The sequence below is a fragment of the Rhineura floridana genome, chromosome 12, assembly GCF_030035675.1.
Source record: "Rhineura floridana isolate rRhiFlo1 chromosome 12, rRhiFlo1.hap2, whole genome shotgun sequence".
Lineage (NCBI taxonomy): Eukaryota > Metazoa > Chordata > Lepidosauria > Squamata > Rhineuridae > Rhineura > Rhineura floridana.
In genome coordinates, this window is record NC_084491.1 from 25431373 (window position 1) to 25444681 (window position 13309).

Genomic DNA, 13309 nt, shown 5'->3' on the forward strand with positions numbered 1-13309 from the left:
AACCAGATTATGCAATTGTCTGAATCCTGGACATTCAGACATAGTCAAAGAGATGCACATTCTAGGTCTGGTCTCTTTGTACTATCTTCTGGAAAGAAGCAGTAGATGTTCTTAGCAAAAGCTTTTGGAAAGGATAGCAGAGCTTGTGCAGCTATAACTAAGCAGCTCTCTGTGGAAAACAAAACTTAAAAAGCTGTTGGACATGGAAGGCCCTTGAGTGCTTGGAGAGATCAGAATAAGACCATGATGATACAAAACAGGTGTGGGGAACCTTTGGCCCTCCAGGTGTTGTTGAACTACAACCCTTATCATCTCTCGCCATTGACCGTACTTGCTAATGGCTGATGGGAGTTGTAGTTCAGCAACATTTGGAGAGGCCAAAAGGTCGCCACCACCATTGATTTAAAAGGTTAATGTGAGTCCGATTATATCATGAATACTGAATGTCTTGAGTGTTGTACAGGAAATATTAGCATGGAAAGCTTAGCACTGAACTGTTGTAATCCTTCCTCTTTCTTCTGTGGTCCAGGGACCATACTTGCTGTCTACGGCTCAGAGAGGGATGATGGCAAGTTCCTTGTTGAGGACCACTGCTTTGCAGATATGCCTACCCAGCTGCCCATGATGGGGCCTAGCACAGACAGGTGAGACCACCCAGAAGCTTGTCTTTGGAACGTATGAGAAGAGCCGCATTACTGTTACTTTGGGAATCTGGATCTGGATCAGAGCAAGGAGCCAGCCAGCCAGCATCTTGTTTCAGACAGTGGCATGGAACGTTCTCCCATGTTCGCTCACCCAGAAGGCTTTCTCCTTCCCGTGGTTAAGTTATTGGGGGAAGAGAGCTTCTGTTTCCCTTTGATGAGCCTCTTCTGCTATTATTGGTGAAGAGCTTCATGCAATTGCTATGTGGATCTGAAACAAGCATTGGCTTTGTTCTCCTGGAGGTAGTTTTGATCACTTACTGGAGATGCTTTGGCCAACTTTCCACCCTTTCCACATTCTTCTGTTCTTGTCATTTGATTTATTACCCACCCTTCACCATAGGGTCCCAGGGCAGGTCACAGCAATTGAAAACATTTAAACAGTTGTAAACAAATTGCCACCCACTGCTGGCATGCAGTCTCCAGAGACTGGCCATAATGGAAAGTGGCCCTCAGGCTAAAAAAGATGACCTGCCGCAGACTTAGATCAGAATCCTGGAGATGTCAATTCTTTTTCTGGTGTTCCAGTCCAGGTCTTGGGGCAATCTATAAATGGGGAGTTGTCTAAAATTCTGCCTTTTGGTGGTGGGGAGAGGAAGAAACACCTTCACATTCTGCAGCCAGTCATCCCTGGATCTGCAGTCGAAGTAACCTAGGCCAAAAGAGGTAGATGGGTGGTACAGTTAATTTTTCTAAATTTATTTGGGGATGGGTGCAGGTAGGTATGTACTGAATGAGGTTCAATCTTGATGATCTTTGGGGAGGAGCAGAAAGAGGCTCAGGGTGGAGGAGACAAGGGTCTGTGCAATTTTTAAGGAAAGCTTTTAAAACTGTACATCACTGCTTTTCCATGCTTTAAAATTGATTGTGGAATTTCTGATCTCCTGCTGCTGTCCTTCCAACTGTGTCTTTACTACATTCCAGAATTCTAAATTTGGATTTTTAATGTAATGCAAATTTGTAATGTTTTTAATATGTTCTTCAGACTCTGTAAGCCATTTCAGAGGCTGTGTTTGGACGGGAAAATGGGATATAAATAGAAATAATCAAATTAAGGTAATCGGATCCCATCCAGAAATAGATGTACATAGGGAATTCCTTTGCTAGGCTGACCTTGGATATTTTAGTTACCAATAGGGGTAATTTTATGGCTTCATGATGAAAGTAACTTTATCTGCCCCATCAATACTCAAGGCTGCCAGTTTATTTCCCAGGTCACTTTCAGTTCAATCTGCCCATGTTCTAACCCTGTTCATTTAGTTTACAGGTAGCCAACGTGGTGCCCTCCCAATGTTTTGAACTGCAGCCCCCGTAATCCTTGTTCATTGGCTGTGCTGCTGGAGCTGATGGAAGTTGTAGTCCACAGCATCTGGAGGACACCACATTGGCTACTCCTGGTTTAGCTTCTGCATGAACCAAGATTTTTAGTTTAGTGGCACCAGTAATCTGGAACACTGTCCTATTGAAATCAGACAGACGCCTACCATCTTAATAATTCAGCACCTCTTGGAAGACATTTGTTTTAGAGAATATGAATTTGATTCTGTGTTAGTCGTTTGTTCTTTATTTTATTATTTTATAGGTTTATGATCATTTAATAATTTTATTGTAGACAACCTTGATTCTTTTGAGTTAGTGGTTTATAAATATTCTTATAAATAAATAAACTCTCAACTTATGAAAACGTCACAAAGAGGCATTGCTGTGCTTGTTAAGTTTCTGAGTTTGGGTTTTTAATGTAAGCCAAGTTTTTTATGCTTGTAATATGTTTTTAGGACTATATGGGGAGTTTGTTTTGTGATTTCTTGTGATTTTGAAAGCAAACAGATAATTTTTTCCTCCCCATCTAGTGACACTCCAGAAGCCAAACACAGGCCCTTTGTGTTCTGTTATTATAATTTGCATTTCATTTATACAAAAATCTGTATCCCACTTCTCCCCTTCCCCAAAAAGTGTCATTTATAGTGATTAGGAAATTTGCAAACAGACACAAAAGCAAAACAACAATAATCCATGATTAAAATTACCAGACTAAAAGCAGCATCCAGGGCAGCCCCCCCCCCCAAGAGCCAAAACTAGCAATAAGCTGTGTTAAGCAACAACACAATCAGAATCTTGTTGAAAAAGAAATGTCTTCAGTTGCCAATGGAACACAAACAGAGAGAGGAAGATAACCTAACATCTCAGCCTTCCTAGTACCTCCCATTTTTGGACTATAAGGGCCTAGAGAGCAAGGCATCCATTTTATGGCATGACACGAGGATCTGGCACTCAGCAGTTTGTGTCTTGTTCCTGCAGGTTTGTCTTGCTGGTGTCTGGCCTTGGCCTTGGTGGCAAGAGCGGAGAGAGTCTTCTGGGCATGCAGCTCCTGGTGGACATGGTGACTGGGCAGCTGGGTGCTGAGGGAGAGCAGTGCAGTGCAGCCCTCATCTCCAGAGTCATTCTGGCGGGCAATTTGCTCAGCCAGAATACTCAGAGCAGAGACACCATTAACAAGGTGAAGGCCCTGGATACCTTTTGTCAACTGGACTCTTTTACACTTTGTATCTTGCTTTTCTTCCACCATGGAAGACGGGTGCGTGCGTGTGTGTATCTTAGGCTGTTTAGCCCAACCTCTTGCTCGATGCAGGCAACCCAAGGCGTAGAGCATCTCTAACAGATGATTGTCCAGACTGTTGGCTCTAATGGCTTGTAGACCAGTTAGAGTTTTAGTAAATTACCCTGCTCAGCATTTTAGATTCTCCTGTGTTTAGATACTCTGTGTGTGGTGTTGGAGGAGAGCTTTGCGCATACCATGGACTACAAAAAAGACAAATAATTGGGTGTTAGAACAAATTGAACCAGAACTATCAGTAGAAGCTAAAAAGATGAACCTGAGGTTATCATAGTTTGGACACATCATGAGAAGACACGATTCACTAGGAAAGACAATAATGCTGGGAAAAACAGAAGGGAGTCAAAAAAGAGGAAGGCCAAACAAGAGATGGATTGACTCCATAAAGGAAGCCACAGACCTGAACTTATAATCTGAACAGGGTGGTTCACAACAGATGCTATTGGAGGTCACTGATTCATAGGGTCGCCATAAGTCGTGATCTACTTGAAGGCACATAACAACAAGCTTGCTCAGCTCTCTGTGCAGCATGGGTATGATTTTACCTGAGAAAGCAAGCTTTTATCTTGCTTTGAATCACTGAGCCTTAGACTTGGTTTCAAAATAGCAAAAGGCTACTTTATTAATAGAAAAACTTACTGGATAGGAAAAATTCTGTCTAGCTAACTAAGCTGGAGGATGCAGTGACTATGCCTGGACAATGACCCCATGCTAGAGGAGAGGAGACAAAGAGAATACGGCTCCTTCTCCTTTGGTGGCCAGTAGAGAGAGTAAACAGGAACGCGAGTCAGAGGTGAGAACAGCTTCCTGAGAGAGATCAGTTACCACAGAAGCAAGACAGATAGAAAAGATGAGTACAGGTCAGTGGCAGTTTAGTCAGCTAGGAGGACTGTCTCTCTCCCCATGCAAACAGAACCAAACGGGAGTTGCTCTTGTCACACTTCTAACACAGCCTCTACCTAAAGTGCTCCAGTGAAGGAAAGCCCACCACTTCTCTAAGTAATTGGTTTCATTGTTGAACTCTTCTTGCCATCAAGAAGTTTCTCCTAATGTTCAACCAAGTTCTACCTTCCAGTAACATCAGCCCACTAAACCTAGTTCTGTCCTCTGGGACAGGAGAGAATAAGTCTGTGCCCTCCTCTCTTTGTGTGTCCTTGTTTTTAGTTCTGTTTAATTTGGTGGAGGATATTTGGAGTTTATTTATGCATTTAGTTTCACCTCTCCTTCCTAAACTAGAGATAGCCATCAATAACAGAGTTATTCTACTCAGAGCTTGGAAAAGCTACTTTTTTGAACTACAACTCCCATCAGCTCCAGCTAGCATGGCCACTGGATTGGGCTGATGGGAGTTGTAGTTCAAAAAAGTAACTTTTCCAACCTCTGATTCTACTAGATCTCCAAGCTGCTCAGAAGACTTCGCACTTTCATTTTTAACCTCCATGGGAAAAAAATGTCAAGCCCTTTTTTTTGTTAGTACTGCCATGTACGGACTGCTGGTTATATCATTGCCAATATTTGATTGCACTGGAAATGTTTAGCATATCTGATTCTGGTGCGTATATTTTAACTAACTGATACCAACTGATATATTTTAATGATTGATTGTTTGTTTTATAATGAATTTAAAGTGCATGACAGATGCTCTTGGAGGTCACTGATTCAAAGGGTCGCCATAAGTCGTAATCGACTTGAAGGCACATGACAACAAAATATCCATAGTAATAATTTATTTATGTATTTATTTGGATTGTCATATTATGTTTTGAAATGAATTAGCATTTAGATTGTTATAATATTGTATTGATTTGTGATTTTTGCGCCGTGAGCCGCTTTAGGCACAGTTATGTGGGAAAGTGGCATAGAAATAGAAGAATAGTTTTCCTGGTTAAATCTTCCCTTCTCTTCCTTTCTTCTTTGGCTGATCTTTTTGCGTGATCTCATTCAGGCAAAGTACCTAACCAAGAAGACTCAGGCTGCCAGCGTGGAGGCTGTGAAAATGCTGGATGAAATCCTGCTGCAATTGAGCGTGAGTGCCATTTTCAGAAGCAAGATGAGGGTGGGTGGAGGTCTCTCTCTCGATCTAGGGCAAGCACATTCTTGCTTTGCTAACCGTTCCTTGGTCAAGGTACAAAAATAATCTGAGCTTCTGGTGCTGCTCAGGTATTAACATTAAACAAACTGAGCAAAAAGGAACCATAGCCTAGCAAACAAGACTAGTGTGAAACAGCAGGTTGGGCTCAAACCTAAAATCATACGCACGTTGCCAAATATCTGATAGGAATAATTTATTGTATCAAATAAGATAGAAATAAATAATAAATATGTAATTAGTAAACTTGATAAAATCACTGAATGCAAAGCATGCAACTTATTAAAACTATACCGGACATCAAATTGTAACCTAATCTGAGCTTCTGCAAGTTGTTGTTAAGGTATTAATGCTAAGCAAACCAGTATTAAACACCTTTTAAGACAAGCATTTTGAAGCCAACCAGATGTATTTGTTATAAATATTTCTGTGCTTCTTTTTAGCTCCGTGTAGGGTCTCTAAAGTGGCTCGCAATCATATCAAAACAGTAACTAAAAATCAATTTAAATAGCATACAAAAAATGGCAGTATCCTAAACTTTGAGGAAGCAGATGGCATCAGATGCACATCTAATCAAAACGGTTTTCATCATCTTTCTAAAGCAGGCATGGGGAACGGGTGACCCTCCAGATATTGTTGGACTCTAGCTCCCATGGACCCCAGCTGACATAGCCAATGATCAGGAAGGGAAGATGGGATTTTGTAGTCCAGCAAAATCTGGAGGGCCACTGGCTCCTCATCCCTGTTCTAGAGACAAAGAGGGAAGGGGCTGAATGAGTCTCCTGCGGGTAGGAGTTGCAAAGCCTAGGAACTCCTACCAGCGAGAAGGCCCGAGTACTTGCCAGGCACACCTTGGATGGTGGCAGGAAGCAAAGCAGAACCTCCTGAGGAGGTCTTGTGAGCAGAATCTTGCAGGAGCGGGTGGTCCTTCAGGTATCCATCAGCCATACCACATGCAGCAGAGATGGGGAGCTTGTGCAGCCCTCCAGATGTTGGATTTCAACTCCCATTGCTCCTGACCATTGGCCATGCTGGCTGGGGCTGGTGGGAGTACAAAATCATTGGAAACGCCATAGGAGCCCCACCCCTGGTAATAGGACTGTAAAGGTAATATGTAGTACTTTGAAATGGTCTTAGAGACAAACTGGGAGCTAGTGCACATTAAGTAGTGACATAGTTGCATGCTCCAAATAATGGGCCCTTGTTAACAGCATCAGCTGCAGTTGGCTGCAATTTCCAACCCACCTTCAACAGCAGCCCTGCCACTGGAAGTCTTCAAATTGCCCTGCTACAGCAGAATGGTGGGAAGCAATTTGGGAAATAACACTATCTGAACGACTGACCCAACACTGTAAAGTTCTTAGAGAGGAAGCAGAAAACGATCATTCTGATTAGTATGGTTCCCCTTCTTTAGCTATATGAGTGGTTCCCAGAGGTTAGAGGGGCCCCCTTACTCAGATAACCATGTGGAAAAGCTATGTAAAAATATCACTGTAGAATTAAAAGTGTTATAACACGGTGAACTAGTATACCCTGTAAGTGGGAAATTAATCAAACAACGCATTATATGCGACTGTCAGTTAAATAACTGTTAAGTATTCAATGTTTAATGTATCTGTTGAAAATAATAAAAACATTTTTTTAAACAGCCCTGCATGTAGAACACAGTGCAGTAATCTGGAGTGATGCAGGCTATAATGAAGAGGTGCATTTGCTAAACGGGCTGTAGCGCTCGTTGGCCCTTGGCTGGCAGGACTTCCGGGTTGCATGATTTACTTTATGTGTCTGTGTCCTTTTTGCTAGAACTCTGATATCCACTATACAGAGCCAGGCACATCATAGTGGCCCCGAGGGGAGGGGCAACGTAGAAATGAGGAATAGGGTCTCTCTGAGCACATGGACAGCCCAGGAATCTGTTTACAGTATCAGAACTGAGCTTGCAGTCCTGTTGTACAAACTCCACTCCTGTTTTTCTCCCCAAGCTGCTTCCTTCATTTTTTGCAGCCAATTTAGAAGCAGGCTGGGGACAGCCTCTTTCTTGTTGCTATTGTTAAACAATTGGGGCTCATCATCCTTGCTGATCTACCACGACTCGGAAATCTACCGGTGGATCCCAGTCTATCTACTGCCCACCTCTGTTATAGGCTACCTTATTTCCTTGTTGCTTCTACCCAATGAGGGTACTCTTCCTGGGGCTGACTGCCTGCTGGCTTTGCTCTTACAGATGTCTGTGCCTGTAGATGTGATGCCTGGTGAGTTTGATCCCACCAACTACACTTTGCCCCAGCAGCCGCTGCATCGCTGCATGTTTCCCCTGTCGAGCGCCTACTCCACACTGCAGCTGGTTACCAACCCTTACCAGGCTAACGTTGATGGTGTCAGGTAAAGGCGGCTTCTCTAGCTTCTTAAGATGCAGCAGTAGCACTGCCCTATCATTTCCAGAGTGCTTTTAGGGGTTCAAAGCAGACCATGGAAGGGATGTTTCCAGCTTCTCCACTGCCCCCTGCCTTTGAAAGCCTTATAAGAAGTTGCTACCAGACTGGGACTCTGAGCAACAAACATCATGGGATCTCTAGTGGGTTGCTAGGAACCAAGTGAAACTGTCAAAATTAGCTTCCTGTAGTGCAATGTTGTATGCACGATGTTGCACAAACTCACTATGGTGTGTGTGTGTTTGAAAAGTAGGAGATGTATTCCCTGCTCTTGCTGAGAAGCTGTATTTTGGGACCAAGAGGCATATATTCTACTCTGGTCTTCTGAGTAAGGTGGCACATGGCCTGGCCTTAGCTTGGGAAAGGAGGGGCAGTGTGATGTACACTGGGAAAACCTGGGTTCAAATTCTATGTTCTACTGAATGGCCTTGAGCCAGTTACTAGCTCTCAACCTACCTAGTAGGGTGATAAAGGATGGGGAAATCAAGAAGCTATATATATCACCCTGATTCCTTGAAGAAATAAACTGTATAAACAAATCCTTTAGTGTTCTAGGATTTGGTCTCATCATTCAGTTTTAAACAGTTTTGCTTCCTTCCTCATTTTAGGTTTTTAGGAACCTCTGGACAAAACATCAGTGACATCTTCAAGTATAGCAGCATGTCTGACTATCTAGAAATTTTGGAATGGACGTTGCGGATTGGGCATATCAGTCCTACAGCCCCAGACACACTTGGTAATTTCATCAAGGAACTCTCTTGTTTTGACACTAAGGGCCTTTCCATTCATTGGAAGGGTCAGGGCAACTCCCAGGCCTATTGCTTTCTTGCAGAAAGGTTGTGAGTTGGTAGGTGTGTATTCTAGGCGCTGGTTAGCACAGCAGGAATGACAGAGTGATGTGTGTGCCCATGCACATCTGTTATTGGCAAAGTTCTCACAGCCATGATCTGTGTCATTGTCTTCTGCCATTATCTTATGCTTAGAAGCATCTGGGCATTAAGCATTGCATAATAATGTGAATATTGTACTTAGGAAAGTAATGAATGTGTCTCCTTGTTCACTTGGAGTATACTAGTAAAGAACCCTACTGTTTTTGTTTTGCTTCTTAAAGCCTCTTGCTGCTGTTGGTTACCCCTAGATCTGCTACATAGTCCCAGGCTATAGTCTGAAGGCACATGAGGCCAGCACCCTGCTGAAGCTAAGCAGGGTCAGGTCTGGTCAGTGCCTGGATGGGACACCGCCTGGGAACCATATGTAAGCTGCCTTGGGTTTTTATCATGAAAAGAAAGGCGGGGTATAAATGTAATAAATAATACCGATTGGAACTGTTAAAAGGCAAATATAGCGTGGATGGTTGCTGAATCGTTTGATTATAATCCTAATAAGACATTTTCCTTGGAACATGATGGAACTGATGACATCAATACATGTGCAAAATCTTTTTTTTAAAAAAGGAAAGTAATGATTGTGTAGATACCGATTCTTTCGTATTGGGTTGAGATGCACAACTTTGCACTTCTCACTTCAGGGGATGCTTAGGAATTGCACTAAGGACAGCCTGCTTTATGTCATTTACATTTGTTTGCCTATGAAGGAATGTGATCCTTGGGCTGAAAAGGGTTCCTCGCTCCTGGTCTACCCTGACACAGTGACTTTCCAGGGTTTCAGGCACGAGTCTCTCCCAGCTCTAATTGGAGATGTTGGGGGTTGAACCTGGGATCTTCCAAATGCAAGGCAGATGCTCTGTCACTGAGCTATGGCTATTCCCCTAATAGATATAGAAATAGCTGCCTTATATTGCACAGCCATGATCCATCTAGCTCAGTATTGTCTACACTGACTGGCAGTGGCTCTCCCAAGATTTCAGACATGCCACTCTCCCAGCCCTACCCGGAGATGTTGACGATTGAACTTCGGACTTTCTGCATGCAAAGCGGATGCTCTGCCATTGAGCTGCCGCTGTTCTCCCCCCTGTTCCAGATGGGAAGGACTGTGGCTGAGAGAAAGTGGCTGGACTAATAAGGCCATTGTCTCATGGCAGAGAGAAATTTCAAGCCAGGGAATTTTGGATTCATAGCTCCATCTTGGTCATATTGCTGCACCAGGCTTTGCAGAGCATGGTCCCGGTTAAAGAGAGAGGAAAGCAAATCATCTTGAGGATTTCTATAGCTGTGCATAATACTTTCCATTCTGTCCAGGTTTATCCTGCCTGCGTTCCAGATTTCATTGTACACTCTTAACTCCTTTTTAAAGCTAGCTGTTCTAGTGCAACTTTAAAGCATGCTTCCTACTTCGGTATCCTAAAGGGAGGGGTGAAGAAGTTAAACCTGCTCTCTTACTATCTTAACCACACTCTACTCCAGCCTTTCCTAACCTGGTGCTCTCCAGATATTGTTTGACTTCCAGCCCCAGCTAACGTAGCCAATGGTCAGGGATGATGGGTGTTGTGGTCTAACACTTGGATGTCACAGGTTCCCCATTCCCACTCAGACCTGGCTACCTTAAGAGCCCTCCTGCTTCCATGCAAACCTGCCTAGGTTTTAAGATCTGCCTTGGTGCGCTGCTCACTGCACTTTCGTCCTGGGCCACGAGGCAGGAGAGCAGAAGAGCACAAGGCCCTCTCAGTGGTGACACCACACTGCTGGAATACTCATCTGGTGGAGATCCGGTTGGTGTCCTTATTGTCCTTTTCATGTAATGTTTTTATTTCAATGCCTTTATATTGTCCAATTTCAGCTATACTTTTATATTGATTGCTTTTTTAAAGGTTCTGATCTCTTGATCTGTGTGTTTAACGCATACGTGGTTATTCTTTCATAAACATGAACTACTCTGGGTGCTCTGTCAGCAGAAGAGTAGGATATACTATTAAATGACACAATATAATGGTTGTCTTCCTCCTCCCCAATTTAGGATATATTATAGAAATCGAATAAAACATGCTTAAAAAGTGGGCAAGGTGGCAGACACTGGTCTACTAGGGGCACCTTTCACACATGTTCTTTTCTCTACCCCAAATGCATGATTGTGGCCTGTGCCTATTGAGGGTAAGGTCTTGCCAGCAAGTGCGCTTTAGATCGCACCACTTGTATCCTCCCTTTAATAAGCCCCCATTTTTCACCTTCCTCTCTGTGTTAATTCTGCCTGCTGGTGGCCCATTCCTTTAAAGGCATCTGTTTGCTTGTCTTTCAGGCTGTTACCCGTTTTACAAGACCGATCCCTTCATCTTCACCGACTGCCCTCACGTCTATTTCTGTGGGAATGCACCTTACTTCAAATCCAAGGTTGCCAAAGGTAAGAGTAAAAAGCAGAAACCTATAATGTAAAAAAAGGGGCAGGTTCCCTTTGGCCTCTTCCGGGCTGCCTCAAGATTCTGTAGATTCGCTTTTTTCCAGCATACTGCTTGTGCACTTACCTTGAGCAAGATCCGTCTGTCCCATTTAGAGCCTTGGCAGGGAGTTGGGTGTCGGGGGAGAATGTAAGGAGATGGACATGTCATTTGAGTTTCTGATCTTGCTGTCTGGCTTCATTGTTCCACAACATAATGAGAAGGCACGGTATAAGCTACAGGTGTGCACTGACCACAAAATTTAGTTTGGACCCCAACTCATTGCTCTGGAAAACAGCCCAATTCAGTCCAAAGTGCTTGGAGGAGCCTGATTTGGTTTGAGTCCAAATCCCAATTCAAAGAAAAGCTTGCCTCCCCCATTTGCTATTATGGGGGAATTTAAAAGACTATAACTTGTTTTCTTTTTAAAAAAAAATATATATTTTATTGATTTTCAACCAACTGGTTCACACAAGAAGTAATATACAACAAGGAAACAGATCCCTACCCCGACAATCATCAGCTATAACTTGTTTTCCTTTTAACAGAATTGGATGAAATTTGCACCCCTCTTGAATAGATGATCTGCTTCAGACAAATAGGTCTGGTTGGTTGGTTGGCGTTTAAAAAATAAAAAAGAAACAATCTATACCTTTTAATATTTTTAGCAGAATTGGATAAAATTTTCAGGTATGATAGCCCAGTGTGTGGGGATGAATCCTGCCAAATTTCAGTAGGATAGATGCAGGGTATGTGTGCTAAGTGCCCTTGTTTTATAAAGAAAAGTTGACTTTTAGGGGGGTAAGACCTGATTCACTAGAAAAGACAATAATGCTGGGGAAAACAGAAGGAAGTAGAAAGACCAAACAAGTGGTGGATTGAGTCCATAAAGAAAGCTACAGGCCTCAACTTACAAGATCTGAACAGGGTAGTTTATCACAGATGCTATTGGAGGTCACTGATTTATAGGGTTGCCATAAGTCTTAATCTTTGATTTTGTTGTACAGTGATTTTACAAGGAAAATGGCATACATTATAGACATGGCCCTAGGAACATAACAGCCCCAGACAGCACGGCAAATAGTCGGGGATGATGGGAGATATTGTCCAACAACATCTGGTGGAACACATGTTCTCTGACCTTAGGTGTAAATTCTATAGCTGGTGCAGCCTGCTAAAAGCAGTGGATTTTTTAGTGGGTTTTGAAAGCAAGTGCTGGTGCCTACTGTACTATGCTGATCTGGATATAGCTACCTGCTCCAGGGGACTGAGGTGGTGGCAAGCTTTGGGGAATGTATTAGAGTGTTCCTGGTGCACAGCAAGCTAGGTGGCTGTTGCTAATCACCAAAGTTCACAGTGTAGGTCTCTGCTGTAGTCATGGGGAAAGCAGTGCCTGTGGATTCCTCCCAAGTTTCCGTCAAAGTCTCTGTATAGACCTCTGTCTCCCACGTGGCTGCCCCTTTGGTGGTGGCTCTCGACTTTATGGAGGGTGCATGGTGTTGCTGAACAAGAAGGGGAAAGCTGTGGTTGGGAGAAGAGGGGTAGGAGCACTTGTGGCATTGTGTAGGTGGTTGTGCATCTGTTGGCGCAGGTGAACTCTCTGCCGCATCCTTAACCTCCAGCGCATGTGCTCCCTCGGCGTCATGGGCGGGCCAGGGATAGGCCTGTTCCCATTCTTAGTCATCTGTTGGGTGGGTTTCCAATTGGACTGGAACAAGATGAAGTTGCACTTGATGTTTCTGATGTCATAGGAGGCACTGCATTCTTTTGACACTGGGATTGTACCCCTCAGCTCTGGCTACTCTGTATTCAGTATTCGCCAGGGTTCAGGATGCGCCAGTAATCCACACCACTTGCTGAAACAGACAAGGGCACGCAACATTTGATGCTGATGCTATACAACAGAAGAACTACAGCTCCAATGCAGAGCACATACTTTGCATGCAGAAAGTCCCAATCCCTGGCATCTCTAGTCAAAAAGGATCTTGGGTAACAGATAATGACAGACGTGTCTTTCTGCCTAAGGCCCTGGATTACTGCTGCCAATCAAGAGTTGGCAATACTGACCTAAAATGACAAATCATCTGACATGGCAGAAGGCAGGTTTCTATGCTTCTGTTATATAGCTTTATCACTACATATAGG

The 13309-nt window shown here is 43.5% G+C and overlaps 1 protein-coding gene across 1 annotated transcript in view; it reads left to right on the plus strand.

Moving 5' to 3' along the window:
• The window catches only part of POLD2 (DNA polymerase delta 2, accessory subunit), a 31531-nt gene that overhangs the window by 16257 nt on the left and 1965 nt on the right, over window positions 1-13309 (plus strand). The window contains exons 5-10 of the mRNA XM_061593479.1: window positions 530-644; window positions 3000-3198; window positions 5261-5341; window positions 7629-7786; window positions 8445-8572; window positions 11029-11130. Coding sequence (XP_061449463.1) covers window positions 530-644; window positions 3000-3198; window positions 5261-5341; window positions 7629-7786; window positions 8445-8572; window positions 11029-11130 — 783 coding nt within the window. The remainder of the gene's footprint in view (window positions 1-529; window positions 645-2999; window positions 3199-5260; window positions 5342-7628; window positions 7787-8444; window positions 8573-11028; window positions 11131-13309) is intronic.